Source organism: Triplophysa rosa, linkage group LG1 (genome assembly GCF_024868665.1).
Source record: "Triplophysa rosa linkage group LG1, Trosa_1v2, whole genome shotgun sequence".
NCBI classification, from domain to species: Eukaryota; Metazoa; Chordata; class Actinopteri; order Cypriniformes; family Nemacheilidae; genus Triplophysa; species Triplophysa rosa.
Window position 1 is genome coordinate 1,400,326 of NC_079890.1, and position 22,256 is coordinate 1,422,581.

The 22,256-nt window shown below is 38.7% G+C and overlaps 1 protein-coding gene across 3 annotated transcripts in view; it reads left to right on the forward strand.

Annotated features, from left to right (window-relative positions):
* Positions 1 to 22,256, forward strand: part of adamts17 (ADAM metallopeptidase with thrombospondin type 1 motif, 17) — a 78,232-nt gene that overhangs the window by 15,433 nt on the left and 40,543 nt on the right. For all 3 annotated transcript variants that reach the window (XM_057340571.1, XM_057340588.1, XM_057340579.1), the window contains exons 4-7: positions 4,623 to 4,795; positions 4,961 to 5,044; positions 5,587 to 5,741; positions 12,914 to 12,957. In XM_057340571.1, the coding sequence (XP_057196554.1) occupies positions 4,623 to 4,795; positions 4,961 to 5,044; positions 5,587 to 5,741; positions 12,914 to 12,957 (456 nt within the window). The remainder of the gene's footprint in view (positions 1 to 4,622; positions 4,796 to 4,960; positions 5,045 to 5,586; positions 5,742 to 12,913; positions 12,958 to 22,256) is intronic.

Genomic DNA, 22,256 nt, shown 5'->3' on the forward strand with positions numbered 1-22,256 from the left:
AAAAGTTTTTTATAAAAATCACTTTGAAAATGTTTTTGCTATTAGTATCTTTTTTCACGTATACATGGGTCAACGGCGAAAAAGGGTTTAGGCATAAAAACAATAAGTGTAATACTGCTTTGTTGTTGTTAAAAAAAGGAAAACGTTTTCTGTTTAATTTAATTGCATTTTGATTAATAAATATCATACATTTTCCCCTGATTTACACAAGACGCCCACTAAAATGTCATTCAGTGTAACAATCTTGTCAGGCATATTTACAGCAACAATCAACTTATGACATAATAAAAGACTTTCACCCCATATGCTAATTAGTTGTCATTTTACATTTTTACATTTTGCCACTATCCTAGGTTCTGCCCATTTGTCAATAAGAATGTTTTTACTCATTTAAAGCACAATAAAATGTAATATGCTCCCTTATTCCTTTATATATTTTAATAAGTGCGAGTCAGAATAAGCATGTTGTTTGAATTTGTACGTACATATTGTGTTACACTAAAAGAGAACGTAACATTATTTCAACCAAATTTTGACATTTTATTCTCCAAAAACTTAGTTGAAACCATAAAGTAAACATTTTACTTACATTTAATGAAATCACTTTTGTACATGTCTTTTGATGGGGACATCTTAACGTCTTTGACCCACATATATAATAACTTAGGCAAGTTAGAACAGTCGTCATATATGTCATATAGTTTATGTCATGACCTCACGCTGCCCTGAAGGATTCTTCACAGCCACCATTGTCTTGTCATGCCACTGATGTCATATTTCCTAGCGTTGATGACATCATCATTTATTGCAGTTCTTTTTTACATTAGATGCTAAGTCGTCGATGTTCTTTCTATTATTAGTCCAGAATGACTTTATTCATTACGAAATACTGAAATTACACTTTCAGCATGCGACACAATCTTTTGTTGTTGTTATATTTGAACTCGTTTTGCAGTGATGTAACTTGGCTTAGGCCGATTAAAGTCATGAATTGAAAAATCCAGGGACCTTTTAAGGACTCATCGCTGTTTCTCATTGAGTTTCAGTCCAAACTGAGGTCTGTTCTGGACAACAAACTAAACTTGTTACTTTACAAATTGTGGATGCTAATCGACTTTTCCTTTTGTTGTGATAAACATGTTTCTCTTTTCCCAAACAAATGGATTATCAGTTCTTTGTGGATGTACACACAATGGAATACACATTCATGTTTATATAAAAACAGCACTAACTATTCTTCATAATACTTGAATATAGTGAAAGTGTGTTATTATGACTGATGATGGATTAGAATTTTCGATTTTATTTCTGAAGTGCTTTTCGCAATGTACATTCATTTTCCTAACTCTGCCCAATGAGCCGCGTCTCTCAAATATAAAGGTGTTTTAGTAGAAAACCTAAAGGGACAGTTCGCCCAAAAATGAAAATTCTGTCATCATTTACTCACCTTCGAGTTGTTCCAAATCTGTATACATTTCTTTGTTCTGATGAACACAGAAAGATATTTGGAAGAATGCTAATAACCAGACAGATTTTGCCCCCCATTGACTCCCATAGTAGGAAAAATGACAATGGTGGTCAAAAGTGCCCCAGAACTGTTTGCTGTCCTTCATTCTTCAAAATATCTTCTTTTGTGTTCAACAGAACAAAAAAAATGCTAAAGTAATTTTTCCTACTATGGGAGTCAATGGGGTCCAAGAACTGTCTGGTTTTAAGCATTCTTCCAAATATCTTTCTGTGTTCATCAGAGCAAAGAAATGTATACAGATTTGGAACAACTCGAAGGTTGTTTCCGCGCAAAGTTTGGTTCGTAGGGTGGTTCTATCTGGTTCATAGGCAAGTCGTAAGGATCACTGTCGAGTCCTACTGCTTTTAATTTGAGCAAATAATTGTGTGTTTTGGTCGCGGTTTCTTTGTTTCTCCTATTGTTATCAGCCATTTTGCTGAGTGTTTTCTTGGGAAAGTGACGTCAGTGCACACCCTCTATATAATGTTAATGCACTGTTTAGAATGGAATAGAATCATTTTATTGTCACTGTACATAGTACAACGAAATCGGATGCAAATCCTTCGGTGAAAAACAGAACATAATAGATAAGTAGTAATGGGGGAGTATTCAGTTACACACATTCGTCACATTTTTCACAAATTGCCCTTAGAAATTGCACATAAATTAGAACAAATATTGCACTCTGAAAGTTCATCTTATATGGCAGCATTTAAAGCGATGATGGCCTTGGGATTAAATTTGTTTTTTGCCTATTTGTCCTTGTCTTAATTGTTTTGTACCTCCTGCCCGAGGGCAGTAGTTCAAATAAAGAATGACCGGGTGAGATGAGTCTTGTAGGATGTTTCTTGCCTTCTTGAGGCAATGAGAACCGTACAGTTCCTCCAGTTGTGCGAGAGGGCAGCCAGTGATTCTCTGGGCTGTGGTAATGACCCTTTGGAGTGCTTTCCTTTCCACAGATGTGCAGCTGGCAAACCAGACACCAATGCAGTATGTTAAAATGCTCTCTATGGACACTCCTCACACAGATTGTTCTTTTTACGAAGTCTCAGGAAAAACAGTCTCCGCTGGGCCTTCTTTACTAGTGCAGTGGAGTTAGCACCCCTAGACAGGTCCACTGCAATGTTAATGCCCAGGAATTTGAAAGCAGCCACCTCTCCACACAGTCCCTGTTGATGTACAAAGGCTGAATGTCAGTTTTTTTTCCTCCTGTAGTCCACAATTAGCTCCTTGGTCTTTGTGATGTTGAGGACAAGGTCGTTGTCTCTGCACCACATAGAGAGCCGCTCCACCTCTTTCCGATAGGAGGATTCATTCCCCCCGGAGATGAGCCCCACCACCGTAGTGTCGTCAGCAAATTGAATGATGGTGTTGCTGGAGTATATGGGGCTGCAATCATGAGTGTAGAGGGTGTAGAGCAGGGGACTCAGTACACAGCCCTGTGGGGAGCCAGTGTTCAGGCTGAGGTACGAGGAGATATGGGAGCCCACTCTAACCTTCTGGGAACGGTCTGTCAGGAAGTTCAAAATCCAGAGGCAGATGGAGTTGGAAAGTCCAAGGCCCTCTAGTTTGTGCACCAGTCTGTGAGGAAGAATAGTATTGAAAGCGGAGCTGAAGTCCACAAACAGCAGCCGCACGTAGCTTCCCGGTTGCTCTAGGTGGCACAGAGCATTGTGGAGAGTGGTGGCAAAGGCATCCTCTGTGGATCTGTTAGTCTTGTATGCAAACTGATGGCCATCCAAGTTAGTTGGGAGGCTGGAAATAATGTGACTACGGACCAGTTTTTCAAAACACTTCATAATGGTTGGGGATAGTGCCACTGGTCTATAGTCATTAAGGCTGCTAATTGTGGAATTGTTTGGTAGGGGGACAATGATTGAGGACTTAAGACAAGGTGGAACAGTAGCTTGGATTAGGGACTTTCAATACAGCTTTACAGAAAACAGTTTAGCACAGGAAAAATCATGTTTTTTATTATGTTATGGTGTTTTTATTGTGTTTTATTGTGTTAGTTTGCTGTATTTTTTTAGTTATTATGACTTATATCAAAACAAAACAAGTGCAGTTTGATTGATATTAATTGGAATGCACAAGAAAAAAAACATGATTTTTGAAAGATTTATCTTGAAAAAATTATGAGTGATCTCATTTTGGAAATAAACTCTTCAAATATAGGCTGGGAAAATGTTCATAGGGAAGAAATGTTACAAACAGAATAGATTCGATCAGTTTTGATTTGATGTTGACTTGGGGGGGGGCATTGTGGTTGGCTTAAATCTCTATTCTGTGCGTTTGTTCTCTGGTCTTAGGTCAATTAGGGTTTAACTCCATTACTGTAAATGTACGGCCTTTGGTTATGTTTGGGTCTATTGGCCACACGGTTGGACATTTATATGTATGTAATATGTATTCTGTGTATTTCATCATTTTCTGTTTCTCCTTGTGTCTCTACTAGAGCCGATCCTTCCTAAACGCAGACTACCCAGGTTGCATAGGGCCCCTGCACCACCAGGGGGCCCCCTGGGGTACCGAATAAAAATAAAATTGTATACATCATTTGGAAATTTCCTTTTTAATACTAAATATATTGAATTACTGTTAGATACTCGGATATCTTGCAGTGGGCGGCAGGTAATGACATGCGCATGATAACAGAGCTATCCGTCTGGAGCGAAAAAGAAAAAAATAGCAACAGCGCGAAGCAAAAGAACAAAAAAGCATGTGTTTTTGTACTATTCTAAAGTCTTATTTAGTTTTGCCAAATTATGCAATGAATTAGGCCCTACTTACAAAACAATTATCAAGTTCAGATTTACAAATTCAGTAGCCTATTTGTCCACTGTATTTCGTTTGCCCATGATAGCCTAATATTAATTTTTTCTTATAGTTTCTTACAATTATGTTTAGGCCTACAGTATATCTAATTTTAATTATTTGTAAGGGCCCCTCACAAGTTTGCTTAGGGCCCCCAGACGTCTAGGATCGGCACTGGTCTCTATTGTCTGTAGTAGCGTTGCGACAATGCAACATTTTGACAAGCGCCATAGAAATGAAATCTACTAACTTGCAGAAAATCTTACAGTGTTCTTGTGTTGTGTGTCCCTGTTTGTGTTAGACAAGAATAAGGATAAGAAATTCAAAGGAGCAGAGGAGGCTCGCGGCAGGAGGAATGCCATCAGATTGAGCAGAGAGTACACGCTGGAGACTGTAGTGGTGGCCGATGAAAACATGGTGCAGTATCACGGTGCAGAGGCCGCGCAACGCTTTCTGCTCACCGTCATGAACATGGTGAGACGAACACTTTATTTTAATAACGCCACATGTTGCTAAAATCAAATTATGGTTGTATTCATAATCCTTTATTTAAATTTGTTTTTTTTTTCATTTTGGTTTACGCAAGTATTGAAACGCTATACAATGCTGTAATCTCGTCTATTCTTGCTCTCCTCACAGGTGTACAACATGTTTCAGCATCAGAGTTTAGGTGCGAGGTTGAACATCCGGGTCACCAAGCTGCTTCTCCTGCACACCCGTCCGGTACGTAACATCTGTGAACCCTGATTTTAATCTCTCTGAGATCTTCAAGCGCATAATTGAGATCCAAATCTCTCTACAGTACGTTTTGACTTTCCCACCGTATCCTCAGGACCTGTGATGTTATCTTCCCCTTATGTATGTGTGTGTTTTCAGCACTGGTTTTCCCCTCCGTTTTATTGTCGGATTGCGTTCCAAGGCTCCGTGGAGTCTGCCAGAGCCTTTTTTTTTGGAGCGCACACCTCTAAAGTCTAAGATGATGTATGTCAGGACATCACTGAATAGCCATTAGTGTAAATATATAGAGCCGCTGCGGGGCAAAGCCTCTGGACTCACAACCTCTGATATCATAAAGATAGATGCAAAATGAATTTCAGTAGCTGTCAACTCACAGAAGTTTATGGAGACTCCGTTGGCCCATTCAAGCACCCTCAGTAGTTCGACACTGAAGATGCCCCATAAATGAAGTACCACGAGTCTATTATGATGTTTTATTGCACCACAGTCTGTACATTTTACAGTAGCATGCTGATATCGTTTCTCAGGAAAAGCTGAAGGTGGGCCATCATGGAGAAAAAGCCCTGCAGAGCTTCTGTCACTGGCAGCATGAGGAATACGGCACACGTTTCCTAGGCAACAATCACATCCCCGGGAGCAGAGATGACCCGCCTCCTGTGGATGCTGCTGTGCTGGTCACCAGGTACCTAGTCTCAACCCATCCCTCATTACATGACAAAGTTTTGAAACATCCTCTTTTAAAAGATAAAAGTATATATATTTAAGGATACTTTATGTAGGCTGTATACTAATATCAATGTACTAGTAGTATACTTGTAAGAGTACTTTCACTACTACTTGTGACTAAATTGGTCCACTTTTTAGTTAATAAAAGTGTACTCGAAGTATACTTAGTGTAACCCAGGTAAACTTTGAGGAAACAACTCTGCTGTTCGTTTTTACTAACTATACTACAAGTGAAATTAAAAGGATTCTGATCGGTTACTAGTTCAATACTTGGAGCATGTTTTTAGTTGGTGAAAGTACACTTTGAAGCATACTCTTTTATACTACAAGTATGTTTGTAAGTTTTAAAATACTTTTAGTATAGGCTGCTCAATTAAAATCGTAAACACAACTATGAGTCTTATGCTGTGTTCACAAAAAAAGCAAAGCATCGCGTTCCTCGCTCTTTGTTACTCGCGGGAATAGTTCGTTAATTTTGCGTGAGTTACGTGAAAAACATTGCTTGACGGGGAGTGTCTGGATGTGTCAAAACATCTGGATGTGTCAAACAGGAGGCGTCAATGAGCTCGAGCTGAAATTTTTCAAGTTGTGCAGAAGACACAATTGATGCCTGATTCGCGTCGCTTAGCGCGGGTTTGCGTCTATTCGCGTCTTTGGAATGACTTTGCATGTAATTTACGTGCGCAAATCAATTAATCCGCATTTGGTGTGAACGCAGCATAATACTTTTTCAGTACATCTCCATCAAAACAGTACATGCATACAAGTGTCGAGTATACAGTAGTGCAAAGATACTTTGAGTTTTGTGTCAGTTTAAGCCAAGAATATTTTATTATACTTTTTAAGTATATCTCCATCAAAAGAGTATACGAATACAAGTATGAGAGTGTATGAGCTTAGAGCAAAATGACTTTGCGTATAAGTCAAGAATACTTGGTTATATTTTTAAGTATGTCTCCATCAAAAGAGTATACGAATGAAAGTATATAGTATACGAGTACGAGTATAGAGCAAATATACTTTGACTTCTCTGTCAGTATTAGTCAAGTATACTTAAGTGTCATTTAAGGTTTTGAAGAACAAGACATAAAAACTAGACTGAAAGTATTCTTTCCTGTTTTTAGTTGAAAAGAAGTATGCTAATACCACACATGAATAAACATTTTCTTTGTAAGGGTCGGTATCTTTCATCTCTGGCTATTTGTGACAGATTAAATATTACGTCTCTTTTACTGAAATCCATCACAATTTGAGTCCATCTGAGCTCTGATAGACCCTAATAATAAATAATAAATAATCTACTCTAAGTCTTTTCACTACCGGTAGCCAAAAACTTTCCATCGCCAGTCAGGTGTTAGGTGTGTCATTTTCTGAGTCAAAAAAGCAAGAAAAGAGAAAATCCTTTTGTGAAAATGTCCCGCTCACGAGAGCCTGTCAGATAGTATCTGTCCTCCCGGGCCTGAGGAGCTGATCGCACACAGAGAGGGCTTTTGTGTCCCACCGTGCCGGGTTAATTATGATCCCCGGCAGCGCACAAAAGCGACTGTCTGCGAGGATGCGTAGTACATGAGCAACATCTGTCCCGGCACGCATGCCAAGACGACTCAAGGCGGTGAGAATGCATCAAAGGAGAATTAAGGCACGACAAGGTGCGACTGGGTTTTTTCCTCTCGCAGCTTCGCTGGAGACGTCAGCGGCTGGTCCTGAGTTCCTGCGGCACTTACTGACTGAAGAAAGATTATCTTCTTAACACATCGACGGGAGATGATCCAACAATGTTGTTAAAAGTTTCCCGCAGGAGCAGAAATGTCGAAAATTTGGCTGTTGGATGTTTTGGAAATGTTAGCCAATTATTATTTTTTTTTTATTAAAAACAGATAGTACATGTTACATGGCCTTGAATATGGCTAAGCAGACAACAGCATAAATTATTTTATTTACCTCTTGAGATTTTAGATAGTTTTAGTCCTTTTAATAAATGGAATGAACAACAGATTTAATGACTTGTTTTTGTGTTTACATTTTAAGTATTATTTTAATTTTAACTGGTCCACAGATTTTCAAGAGTTAAAGTGATCTTGATGTTATTTTGTTTAACAGAAAGTTGCCTGTGTTTGATACATTGTAATTCTGTGATTTGCATTCTTGACCTTGTTTATATTATTTTATGCCGTAAAAAATACTTTCAAGTTTTTACGTTTTCACATAAGGTAGCTCCGCACTTATGGCTGGAATGCACTACAAGACTTTTAAAATCTCAATAGATTTTTTTTAAAAACTTTTCGAGACATCATACACTTGCAGACTTTTTGAAAGTTTCAGATAGAAACACACTAACTGATCAAATTTGCAGACCGGCACAGACTTTCTGCAACAAGTCCGGACTGAAAATCTGAGCAAAAGTCTTGTAGTGTATTAAGCCTTAAATCTCACTTTTGAAGCATCTCGGTCATGACGTGTCTCCCTCAGGTCGGGGTTGAACGTTCTGCCTCGAGTTTAGAGGTTGAATGTCTCATTGTGAGTGCCGTTCCAGATGTTTATTTCCGGGTTCGAGGTGGGAAATCCGAGGTGTTAACCCCTTACAGAACCATTCTGTGTTTCCATTGACTTCAGAGCCAAACAATGACGTAACTCACTTTTACTACGTAACCTGCCTGCAAATAACATACTGTTGGTCTTTGTGTATGAGTCTTATGAGTTTTTAAAATCAGCATCTTCAATTATTCATTCATTCATCGTTCGTTCATTCAGTCGTTCCTTCATTCACTAGTTCATTCATTCAGTCGTTTGTTTATTGAGTCGTTCATTCATTGGTTCATTCATGCGTTCATTCGTTCCATGCATTTGTCCATTCAGTCGTCTGTTCATTCAGTCGCTCGTTCATTCGTTCATTCGTGCATTTGTTCATTCATGCGTTCAGCATGCGCTCATTCATTCGTTCTTTCATGCGTTCAGCATGCACTCATTCATGCATTCATTCATTAGGTCATTCATTCGTTCATTTGTTCATTCATGGTCATGATGGGATAGAGGACAGCATCTGAACTACATCACTCATGGCTGTTCTCGCGGGTACCATGTCATATCCCCTGAGGACGTCAGGCTAACGGAAATCAGCATTCTTAACTCCAGCCGTCCCCAGTCGTTCGCTCCTGAACGTGATCTTTCTTCAGCACCCAGCTGTGTGTCAAATTCACTTAAGCTGTGAAGGAACAAAAAAGAAACCTGAAGCTCACATCAAAAACCATTTGAAACCGATGAACACCAGACCAAAGTCACACGTCCAAATATATACAGTATATTTGATGCGTGAAACCCAACTGTCAGACATGTAATGAACAATGTTTTCGTTAGTATTTCTAGTTTATGATTTCTTGTGATGGTGATACTGTCACCCCCGCTTCTGAACTAAACCTTTACAGTAACCGCAGCAGAAGCATCTCTCCAGGTTTTCTGGCTCTCCTCATCTGTTAGTCATTGTTTGAGATGCATGGTTTTGCATGGTTTTGGTAAAGACAAATGACAGGGTTGGAGATTGTAACCTGCTCTGCCAAAGACAATTACAAGAGGAAGCGTCTTAGACAACATTAACCCTTTATTGTCTGTCGGACATGCTTGTGTTAGCTTCAGGAATGCTGTTCAGTCCTCCCCACCTCTCAACGTTGACCGATAATTGAAGGATTGATCTTCTGCTTGAACTCACACTAACCCTTCGCAACGTCCCGTTTCATTGTGTGTCAGCTTCTAGCAGACCTTAAAGGAACCTGCTTGGCCTGCCTGCTTGAGAAAGCAGAAACAAAGACTGGAGATTGGAGATGCGGCGTCTGGTTGTAAATGTGGGGATGAATCTGTTTGAATTCCGGCCAGTCGGGAAGCGGAGGGGTGGGGACGTCGATCCTTTTCGCTGGATGATGTCCAGACATCAAGTGTTGTTTGGCTTTGGTTTCGTCTAGTTCCTGGGGTGTCCGGCTCTCTTTCTTCTGTCTGTCTGCACCTCCAGCAGACACCCTCATCCCTGATATATGTTCAGTGTTCTTCACGTTGATTCACATGCTGATGTGAAGCTGTCAGCACCTCGCTCGCTCAAGAGAGGGGTGCGTGGGAAACTAGGCCCTTCTGAAGCATCTGTTTGCCATTTCACACCCAACCGACACGGAGACGTTCACTGTTTGTTTCATTATAATCTCAGCACGGTCACAGCCACAAAAGAGGTACAATGCTGTTGGCACTGCTACTGGGAATCCAGTAAAAAATGTATATCTATGGATCTGTTAGATGTGCCCAAAAGATCGTTGATTGAAGGTGGTTGAATCTTGCAGAAATGTCTGGGAATATTTTACCCTAATATTGAAGTTCAAATATTCGTAATATTAAAATGTCATTTATTTTTTTATTTTCTTTTCTTAAAAACAGAAATAAAATAATGCAGCTATTTTGTATTCCGTTAATGACAATTTCAATCAGATTTAATAAACTTTTAGAAATATGACCTTATGTTTTAAATATTGTGGATGAATTGTTATGAAAGTATATGTGCAATGTAAATATAAGAAATACAAAAAGGTTTTATGGAAAATGTTTATTTTATAAATTGATTTAAAATATTAAATGGTCAAATATTTTTACTAGTAAATGTTCACTAGTATTGTATGGTTAACACCCTGGGGCCCCAACTTACACTTTAAATGATAAAGGTTCTAATGCCTTCTATTGTCTTTTACGGTGTAAGTGTTCCCAATGTTATTGCTCAGATGTTCCTCTTTCTTAGCTCAACTTCTCGAAAGTTTCTCAAAAATTGTTTGGAGAAAAAAACTGAAACAAAGAAGAGTGTTATTGTTGAAACACATAAAGAGTATGAAGGTGTGAAACGAATGTATATTGTAGAGGTAAAGTAATCTGGATTTGAGTAAATGTGATGAGAAATGTTTGAGTTCGTATTGAGATCTTCAATAATATTGACTTTTGATTGCAGACTTGACAAATCTGAGCTCTTTGTTGACATCCCTTCTGAAACTCTAATGACAGACACATTTGGGAGATTTCTGACTCTTTCAACATTTCCATTCGCTCTTCATTCAATCTCACTGATGTCTATGAGAAACAACCGAGACATTAAAGAGAGGTCACCTCTTTATTTCTGCCTGGCAGCATGGCACTTACCAATGCCAAGGTCATATGTTTAATTCCAGAGAATCAAGCGTGTAGTTTCTTCTGTTTGTGGTGTTAAGTTAAACTCGTGCCACTTTTGTTATTGTGACCTCTCTTGACCATTTGTGGCTGACTCCACCCTCATACAAAATGGAACAATAGTTTTAGGAGGCAGATAGGAAATGAACTGGATTCCATTATTTGCTGTTGTTTCAAAGTGATACATTTTTAAGACTGATCAGAGGACGTGTAGAGTTATAACTACTGAAGCACACCATCAAACATCAACATCCAAACAAATCAACAGCTAAACAACATATTGACAAATTGTCCTGCATTTTGCATGCGCTCAAAATTTAAAGAGACGGTGAACCTTAAATTGAAAACGCCAATAAAATTGTTTATCTAGGCCTTAATTATGTTGTAGTTGGAATGGACTAAATAAAAAAAAATTATGGGCTAAAAAATTATATTAAAATGTTTTCATTCTGTTATTATATCACAGTTTTACGCATTTTCAATGTTGTCCCACATTTGGTTTGTTGGGTGGTGGTCACCCTACTTTGCACTAATGTAAAACTGTGAGAAGACTGTGAAAAGTGCTATAGAAATAAACGAAATAAATTGAATTGAATATCAGCCTCTTATTCCTTATTCACAAAAGCTTCTTTTCCTTGTTTATTTTTTCTTTGTCTTAAAACTGTTTTGTAAAGGAACTATTTGTCAGGTTTGGTGAGGCAGAACCCAGGCGCAGGCAGTTATTAAAAGGTTAAACAAAAAATACTTTTATTAAATATAAATAAAAACCCACGATGGGGAAAACACGAATAACAAAACAAGAATACAAACTAAAACTTCCCACAAGGGGGACAAAACAAACAATATTCAAGAATCAAATAATAATTCCAAAACACGACTGGGGAACGGCAAACAGGAACAAGGTAAAGAGGAACAGGGGAATCCACAGAATCCACAAAATGACACGACGCAGGTACTCAAGCGAGTAGACGAGAAAGGCAAACAATGAACCGACAAGGGATAGTGAAACAAGGGAGTATATAAGGGGAACACTGACAAATGGGGGGTGACGGGCAGGTGACGGGAATGAAACACTATGGGAAACTAACGGGAAGATAACACGGGGAAGGTGAGGGGAATGAAACACTCATGAGACGTTAAAGGAGAAACAAGGGGGCAGGGCCAAGAGACGAGACAACAGAGAGAATGCATGACACGTCAAAACAAAACAATGCCATGCTCCTCTCCACATTAAATACATGAGTCATGATCCTGCCACAAGACTCGAAAATCATGACAAGAAGAGGCAGGACCATGACACTATTAGCATAAATGATTTTCTCAGAAGTTGCTCTTTTAAAGCTCAGCAGACTCTCTCTCTCTCTCGCTCTCTCTCTTATTTATTTTTAATAAATAATTACATGTACATTTATGCATTTGGCAGACGCTTTTATCCAAAGCGACTTGCATTGCATTATACTAAACATTGTATCTGAGTATGTGCAATCCCCTGAATTCAAAATAATGAATTGAATAATAATAATTAATTCATTAATGTTTAATAACATATTTATTAAAGCGTTTTAAATGTCAACTTTTGAATTTTTTATTGGGTCAAGCTAAAATGGCTGTTTACAGTACTAGGAAGCACAAAACTGAGTGAGATATGAGTTATAATTATCGGGAGGTTTTTTTTCAATTCCGTAAAATCTAGAATTCTTATTGATTTTCAATACTTCAAAGCTATAAATTATCTTTTTTTTCTTTTGACTTGATTTGGTGCTATGTGTTTGGTTATTGAAGACGATAGTCTTATTTTTTTATTATTTTTGTTTATCTCTATCTTTTTATTTTTATTTGATTGTCTGAACAATGTTAATATTTGTAATAAAGGTCTTTTGAAAATTCTATTTTCTCTCTCTCTCTCTCTCTCTCTCTCTCTCTCTCTCGTTTTTTCTCTAGAACAGATTTTTGCGTCCACAAAGATGAGCCTTGTGATACAGTTGGTAAGTATCTCTTTATGAACTGCATTTTAGCATGTTTTGGTGAATAACGCTCATGACGTTTAGGGGGCAATGTATGATGGGAATGTGCAGTATAACAGTACACAAACATCTCCATTTATAGATCATCGATTTAAAGATCATCAATCATGCAGAAGAAAAAAAATGCTTGATAATATTGTAATGAATAGCGTTTTCTAAGGCATGCATCACAATTACAATCACTCATAACTGGTGATATAGATTTAAACTGACCTCCAATCCAAAGTATTTCAAGTTTAGCGTGTAACTCGTCCCATATGTGTGTGTTACAAACCTCAAATCATCTTTTCTAAGACTTGCAGAATTTTGTTTTGTTTTTTCGTCTGAGCCATACTTTAGGACCAGGGGCCATAATACAGAAACCTTATGACTTTAGACCTCAGTTAAGATCTGACAAGTTCAACATTGACATTCCGACATATCATCAGCCTTCAGTTCTTGATGGAGAATCTCAAAACAAGAAATGAATCATGTGAACATGCCCCGGATGTGGCGATCACAAATCCATGATATTGTTGAATCTAGCCACCTGCTGTTTTACAATGACGTGAGGGGTGTTTGAAAAAAGTCGTCTTTCTTCCTCTCTCCTGACCCCTTAAATTCCAGCCATTGATGAGCAGAACCAGGTGACTGTTGCCCGTATCCCAGCATCCCCTTCTCTTTGTTTGGGAATGCACAACAAAACTTGTTTGACGCTCAAGTTTCTGGTGTTTTAGTCCAACACGATTTCAAGTCTCCATCTTGTAAACACGTTCTTTGGCTCCATATTAAAGATATATAAATATATATACTGTATATTACATATACAGACACATTTTCAACATATACAGTACATTATAGTTTCTTCATTATGATTATTTACAGTTTCAACCATTCAGCAGTTGAGTTGGAATTTGAATGTTTTTGTCCTGATCCTCTGGATTCCAAGCGGGGGCTCTACGTCAAGCCCGTACTGTTATTTTCAGACAATCCGAGCGGGACGTAATTGTTACGGCATGTTGGAAATAATTGGGTCACAGTAGTATCATTATACAGCAGCTTGGAAAGGCATTTGTAGAATGAGCCGATGTCAGTCTGTACGGGTGGCCCGTTTCCCTCAGGGGAAGGTTGACATTAACCGTGAAAACTGGCCGTCCGGACACGCTAGATAAGCAAACTTTCTGTTTCTGCTCCGTGTCTTTGTTTCTGGTTTGACACTTAGATGATGCAATTCTTCAATTATTTGACTGTATATGGTTGTCTCGAGTGGATTGGTGTTGGGTTGAGAGTAACCGAATGACGCGCGGTGACAGCCGTTGGATAAAGAAAGCGATATTCACAAAGGCCAGTCGTGGAATTTGAGCAAAGCGATGATGTCACAGGCATCAAACTCACCTCATTCCTCACCATCAGCGTTAACTTAAGAAAACACACCATCCAGGCTCGAATAATTGTTAAAAAGATTGCGGTGTGAGGCGTCACTCTTGATGTGTTTTGAAAGTACGAGATGCCTTATCAGCTTGTAACTCTAAACGTTCTGCAAACGTTCCGGTGACGTTTTCTGCATATCAGCAACTGCATGTGAGTTAAATCTGTTATGGGTTATGATGTTTGACTTAAAAACAAAAATCATTTCTGTTTGCTTTTTCATAACGTAAGCAGAAAGTTTACTCTGTGTTTTCTTTTCGGTTCCAAATCCAGCGGTTTAGGTAAACACCAAGGAATCCTCGCCAGATTATGCAATACTGGAAATAATCCAACGCAAACTACAACTCGTTTGTTTAAAAGCCCTCGAAACTAAAAGCCAAAAGGAGGTTTTTGTAAATCATTATGATTTCTAAACGTGCAGAACACGGGCCGAGCGTGCTAGTGGGATTACGGCAGAAGGCGGATTGGCCTACAGAAGATTACAAATCCAGTTTAATGAAAACATCACGTAACATCATCTGGTTGTGTTTTCAATCCTTTTGAAGGTCCTCGTGTTAAACTGGTGTCGGGAATCCCCCTTGTAACTGGGTTAAAGGTTATCATTATGAAATGAGAGGAACTGCACGGTTGGGTCAGGTAGAGGGAGTGGCACAGGACCGGAGACGGGATGCCATTGAGGAATGGTTTGATTTGAGAAGGGATAAACTCACACCTCAGGCTTAACGTCTCCCATCTCACAGTCACTTCCTGGCTTTTGAAGTCCACGCTTCTTTGAGCTCTTCGCCCTGAGCACCGGTCGGTAACTCATGTGAGATCTGATCGCAGACTTTTAACTTTTCCAGCCACCACACAAGAGTCGGGTGCATTGTTTGGTCTGGTAAATAAATTTGGAGAAAATCAACAGAGCAAATGGACAAAAAACCAGTCCCCGCAGGACTTCTGCGGCCAAAAATGCTTGATTTTGCTGCAGCTTAATTTAAATTCTGCGTTAAAAATTGAACAATTAAAAACGATTACTTTTGTTTGTTTGATTATGCGTTAAATTCTGCGAACGCAAAATCCTGCAGGGACTGAAAAACAGACAAACGCAATGCTTCATTGTTGTGTTCAGGTATTTTCAGGTAAGACCAGAGTGAAAAGCCAGAGAGATTTTTCTAGAATTTGCTATCGTGTTATTGTCAAATATTGCTTTCAGGGATGGATTTTCTCACTTGATTTTATTTTTACCACACGAAAGTTTGGAAACTTCTCTCTCTACAACATGCCGCACAATTTGAGATCTCATTCTCGTCTGTACCACAAACTGGTTTATATTGAGGCTAAAGGGTTTGTACAGTTATTAACCATAGTAAAAAAAACTAGACTTCGGAGCAAAGACTTTATGGTTTCAAAGGGCTGACCCTTGTCTTCAAAAAACAAACATTCCTCAGGATTTCTGGATTTCCGTCGTGACACGGATGTGGGATGTTTAGCAATAATAAGCAACTCCTTTTTAGTCATTCCTGCTTTTCTGTGTTTATTGGTTTTTGCTTCGACGAAATGTAAACGTACACTTTAAATGACGGTCTGAGACATAATGGACACATTCAGCTGAAAGCCGCAGAGAAATGAACGGTCCAAAGAAACCCGCAAGACCTTTCGCATGTTTGCCCTGTTACTCACTTCTGTTTCTTATATATGAGAATGTCAGTAAAGCGTTGTAGACTGGCTAATATGGAAAATATCCTGATGCTTTTTTGAAAGATTTTGATAACCAAACAACACAGAACCTCGCTGAGACATTTCTCAAAATATCTTGTTTTGTGTTTCACAGAGTCATTTACAGGTTTACAATACAAACACGTGAGGGGGAATAAATGATGACGTCATTTTGATTTGTCATTTACGTACTGTATTGAAGTCATGTACAGTAGCAAAAACAGCCTGCTTAACTGTTAGAAGATGGTCATGAAAAACGAAATATAAGCACATTAAAACCAAACGCAAACTGCTCGAAGGTGCATGAATGTGTTTTATTAGTCATTTAACATGTCAAAGAGAGTTATGTAAGAGAATCATCATCATTTTTTTCAATACAAAAGAATAAACTGATTATGTAATTTCCCAGAGGAGAAAAGTTATTGTTCAGTCGTTAAAAAGTGTCCAGCACACATACAGTAGAAACTCTTTCAATAGTCTTTAACCCTTTCCTCCCAGCCTTGAAGAAAAGTTGCCGGCTAGCTTCAGAATTTTTCATCATATTCACAAAACTTTGTATGCCTATTTTGTCACGTAAATATTCAAACATTTAATGTACTTTCTCCAGATCAGATTGAAGGGAAAAAGCTCATGCCAAATTGTACTCCAGACAATGGGTGACTATTCTGAAGAAAGAGTAGATACTTCATTAGTTTAGCGTTCCATGCGTGATGTGTTTGAATGATTAACTCAAAACATCTGCGATATTTCTTATAAAATGTTGACTCAGAATGTCATATTTACATTTTCTGTATAATAGAAGTAAAATCAGGTCTTGTCCTTTTAGACATGGTCCATCTTGTGTGTTTCCAGTGTTTTTCAGGGAACCTTCGTGGACAAGAGGAGATCTAGTAATAATGTACACTGTTTGTGTTTGTTTACGGTTCATGTTTATCACATTTTCTTACGAAACAAACACATCTATTCAATCTTTAAACAATTGAGATATTAAAGAGAGCTTATTGGCGGATTTTCTTGGCGATGGATGGCCGTGTGTGTTTCTCGGAGAGCTTTTAAGGGATGAAAGCTGAACACTTCACACACTTTGTTTGTTTACACGTCGGTTTCTTGTGAATCGAGTTTCTTTCTTATTGTGGGAAACTGGAGAAATGGGGAAAACGCGAGCACCATCCTAGTTCCCCTGCTCAGTTTGTTTGTTTGTAAGATATAGTGAGGTTGTGAATTCTGAAAGAGACTGCTGTGTTTGTCATTGGAGACGGTGAAAGCAGCTAACAAAGAATTGATCCGGGTTCAGCCGGACTGCTGAGCTGGTACATCTGCGCTTCTGCCTGTGTGCGCAAAACACTCTTTATGAGCTAACGGTAAATTAACCCCAGAGAAATAATCAGGAAAATATCTCTGCGCCGTGTGTATTTAGGCACGAGTCCGTCTGGCAGGACCCTGCAGCTCCGAGCTGTGTTTGATCCCACAAACGCTGAGTCCAACAAAACTAGTGATGTCATCGCTCTGTGGGGCCGACCCTCTGACCTCTACGGAGTTCTGCATGACAGCACTATAAAACACATCTTAATATCTCTCCATGTGAGTTAATACGCATTCCTGGTGTTGTTCTAACAAAAACGTTTGCAAATCTATTAAAACGAAAAACTTGTGCGGTTTTTCACCCTTTGTTCCATTTCTGATGGAAATCAAATGACATCCATTGTTCTTGTTTAAAATGCTGTGCTAATATTATGTCTTTCTTTAAAATAATAATTTAATGCATTGTACTGTATATATGAACTTCTAAAAATATTTAAAGTTGGCATAGTTAATGTAATTTACTACTTATTACTTCTAATAAGTCATGTATCTGTAGTTTTTTCATCCAGACAATCGTTACAATTTTGACTTGTACAGATTACGTTCCATAACCTCGCAGCGATCCATTCAAATAACTTCCCCAGCGTGTTACACTGCATAATACGAGTGCAGAGTTTTGTGAAGTGTAAATCAATGAGATGACAGACACGGCACAGATAATTACAGCTCTTGTGTAAGTATGCATGACTGTAAAAGAATGAAGACATGTAGAGTTAAAAAGGAATTCAGGACAACATCTGGTTTCCAATCAACCTGCTGTTTTTATTTGCTATTCAAGGGAAATAATTTTGCCATCATAGATTTCCGGCACGACCCATTCATTTACAGAGTTTCCGACTCTGGAAGTTTGATTCCATCTGTAAAGAACTGTGTTAGAGTTTTTTTCCCGCAAGCGCTTTTTCAAAAAGTATTTCCGAACATTTTTGCAAAGCTTTCATGGTCCCAAAATATTCAAACATTTGACATTAAAAAACAGAGCCTTTGCTTTTAAACATTTTTATCTAAACGGAGATTAGATAAACAAAAGATTAACACAGTGATCAAAACATACAATAGATTGAGTATTTGCCTGTTTTTTTATGTAGATGCTGTACTCTTTTAGAAGATGCGTAACAGCTCCTCCTGTTGAAAACATAGAAAGCCAGAAAAACAATATTATTCTTTTTGCAGATACATCTACAATAATGTCTAGTTTTATATCAAAATGCTTTCTTCTGTCCTGTCCCAGTGGAACGTGTTTCTGTCACGGTTTGCAGACAGAACCCAAACGCAGACAGCAGTGAAGGGGTTAACAGAAAATATTAAAATGTAAAACAAAAACCCACGATGGGGGAACAAACACGATAACAAAAAGACTTCTCAAAAAGGCAAACAAAAACTTCCCACTAGGGGGCAAAACAAGAACTAAAGCAAAAACTCACAATAAGGGACAAGGCAGGGACGAGGCAGGGCAAGGCAGGAACAAGATACTCTAGACAGGGACTAATCACGAACAGGGTATGAAGAACGAACTGACAAGGGACAAAGAGAAACTGGGGCTACAAATAGGGAACACTAACGAGGGAAGTTAACAAGGGGCAGGTGAGGAGAATCAAACACTAACGGGAAGATTACATGGGGCAGGTGAGGGGATTGAAACACTAATGGGACAATGACGGGGAAACCAGGGGGTGGGGCCAAAGCACGAGACAAGAAGACAATGTCGTAACAAACAGCCACGTGTCTCCACACAAGACATAACACACACAAGACATGGTATTGTCATGACCCTGTCCACAAAACTAGAAATTTCAAGACAAGGAGGACAGGACCTTGACAGTTTCAGAACAAAGTCTTTAAAGCAACACTATGTAGTTTTTCGACCTTAAAATAATGTCTCTAAAATTATTTCAGTTTTAAAACAACTCTTAACTGGACGAATTCTACTGCCGCTGCTACCTGAGCAGCCTCATAGCGGCTACAACCACACTCCGTAATTTATGTGTTCGGGTCGTTACACAAAGCCCTGCCCATCCCCTGCCTGCGGAAGAGTTTCCAAAGGACGTTTCTGCATTCACCGGTTCCATCAGCTTAGTAAACAAATTCACATGTATTGTGCTGCCCATGTTGACTTTATTTACGACACTGGTAACAGACAATTGCGCTTATCAACCACAAGGGGGACCCCATGAGCTAATGTTCCGTACTGTTGCTTTAAGTAAGCGATAGTAAGTTGACTACTCGCACTTTTTATTCTGAGTCTGCCATTCATGTTTCCTAAGATGTTGAACATTTGACAAAGTCTATTCAGAATCGTTAGTTACATGAACTAACAATGAACAATATGTCTGCGGCATTTATTAATCTGAATAATTTCAACATTTACTCATACACATCTAAATCGCATCTGTTTTATCTGTTAACATTAGTTAATAAACAACGAATTAACATTAGCAATAAACAATTGTATTAACCACCATTAACAAAGCCTAATACAAGTTGTAAAACTATATTGCTCATTGTTAGTTCATGTTGGCAAATGTGTTTACTGATGTTAATGAGTGTGATGTTATTGTAAAATGTTACCAGATGTTGCGTATGTAGGTAGACAGCTCACTGCTGTACATTTTGCTTATATTCCAGCAGTCATACTGTATGTTAATGTAATCATTGTTTCAATAACACAACTTCCATGGTTTTCCTGCACTGATGAAAGTGGATGGAGCTTTAAGGTTTAAAATGTTCGATTTTAAACATGTGAGGAAAATCCTGTAGGCCTACAGGGGGATCGCCGGTGTTTTTATCACGTTGTTATAATAACCAACTGTCTTTTAACAAGCAAACATTGCATCTGCCAACATCTGCGTGTCTGTGCGTGTACAGATAGGTCTGTCAAGTGAATTTGTGTCTAAGCGTGTCACTTTAATGCATGATTTTTAATATAATTTAGATACGCCTTTCATTGATTCTGGCTGTCGTTGTGTGAAGTAACTGTCTTCCAAAACCTAGAAGATGCCAACAATTCAGTTTCCGTCTCACACTTCTCGTCAAGATGTTTGATTTGGGTTTAATTCTGTGCAATTCCCAATAAAAATGAAACATCAGGACACGGCTCATTTTTATGCTTGGCATCGCTTGCATTAAAAGCATGCTATCAGATGGGATTCGGTCCATTCAGATTGATGTTTTTTAGAGGTTTGACAGGCACACCTGTCGTGTCTGTCTGTGCTTGCTCCCCACGGCCTTCAATCATGATACATACAGGAATAACTGCTGCTTGAGTATTAACAGCTGCTGGCGTGACACGCTGTCCAGCTAAATGTGCCGTATCATCAGACACATCAGTTTTCCCTCAAAAAGAACCTATGTTTTTAGTCTAAACGAAAATGACACGCGTGCCATACAGGACACATGCTCTTGATCTTTCAGTAATACGGATTTATAGCATGTTTTAGTTTTAGCATGTGGGCTGAATTTCTTTTATTATTGATTTCATTTACGCGGGTCACATGCTAAGTGAGATGTGTGGGTTTGGTCCAGCGTCAGACACAAACCGGGTGTTTTTACAGACACAAGAAAGGTGGATAGGTGATAGGCCGTGATAATGACGAGACGTAAACGCTGCTCTAGAAGCACTTCTGGTTTCAGTTTATCAGCTATTTATTTAACATTAAGTAAATCTTACAAATGTTCTGATTCTGTTGAAAATGTTCTGTTGGCTGTATTTTGTTCTAACACTTGCGCGGTGTTAAAAAAACTGAAACAGGAAGTGCGTCTGGAGTTGTTTACATCTTGCAAAATGGTCTGTATACCCTCAGATGTTATATACAGTATGTGGCTTCATTCAATTTTGGCGTTACAAACTCTGTGTTACATTGTGTGTTTGCTTTAAGACTGCATAGAAAATCCAATAATTGTCATATCGGTATATTATAATATGTGTTGGTCATATTCTGTGTCATACAGTTCAACTCAATTATGTCATAATAACGAAATAATATATCGTTAAAAGGAAATGTTTTCTCATAATAATAACTTTTTATTTCGTTAAAACAATATGGGCCCTATCGTACACCAGGCGCAAGGCACGGCGCAAGTGTTTTTGTTAGTTTCAGCCCGACGCAGTTCTCATTTTCCCGTCCTGCGCCACGTTGTTTAAATAGCAAATGCATTTGCACACATTTGTGCGCCCATGGGCGCGTGTTGGTCTAAAAAAGAGGTGTGTTCAGGCGCATTGTTGGCGCGTTGCTATTTTCAGGAACTGAAAATATACTGCGCCTTAGAGCAACTCAAACCTTGCTCTAAAGTCAATGGCGCAATATTTAAATGCATTATTTAAAGAGCGCGTTAGTAGAAAATGCGCCTCTGGGCGGGTCCACAACGTGCGTTCACTTTGGTTATTACACAAAGGGAAGCGCAGCAGCACACAAACATTTTTAAATATGAAACAATAAAAGATTAAAATGTTAAAGATTGTTACTGTGTACAGAAATATACTGTGTACAGAAATCGGGTGCGCCGACCGTCTAGACAAACGACCGAAAAAATTGCGGTTTCGGACATGCACTGAGTGCACCTGTGCCGTGCTCTTAAGACTCTTATTTTTACTTTCTTCTCGGTTTGAGTCGCATTTTATTTGCATTAAGCCATGTTTGCAAGATACAGTGAACAGAACAGCTCAGCTTAAAACACGGCCACTGGTACAAAATGCGTTAACGAGAAAATGTATCGTTTAACTACATATTATGTCATAATTATAACATCATTTGGTGGAAACAATAAATTGTATGTGGCAGGCAATGCGCCACTGTACA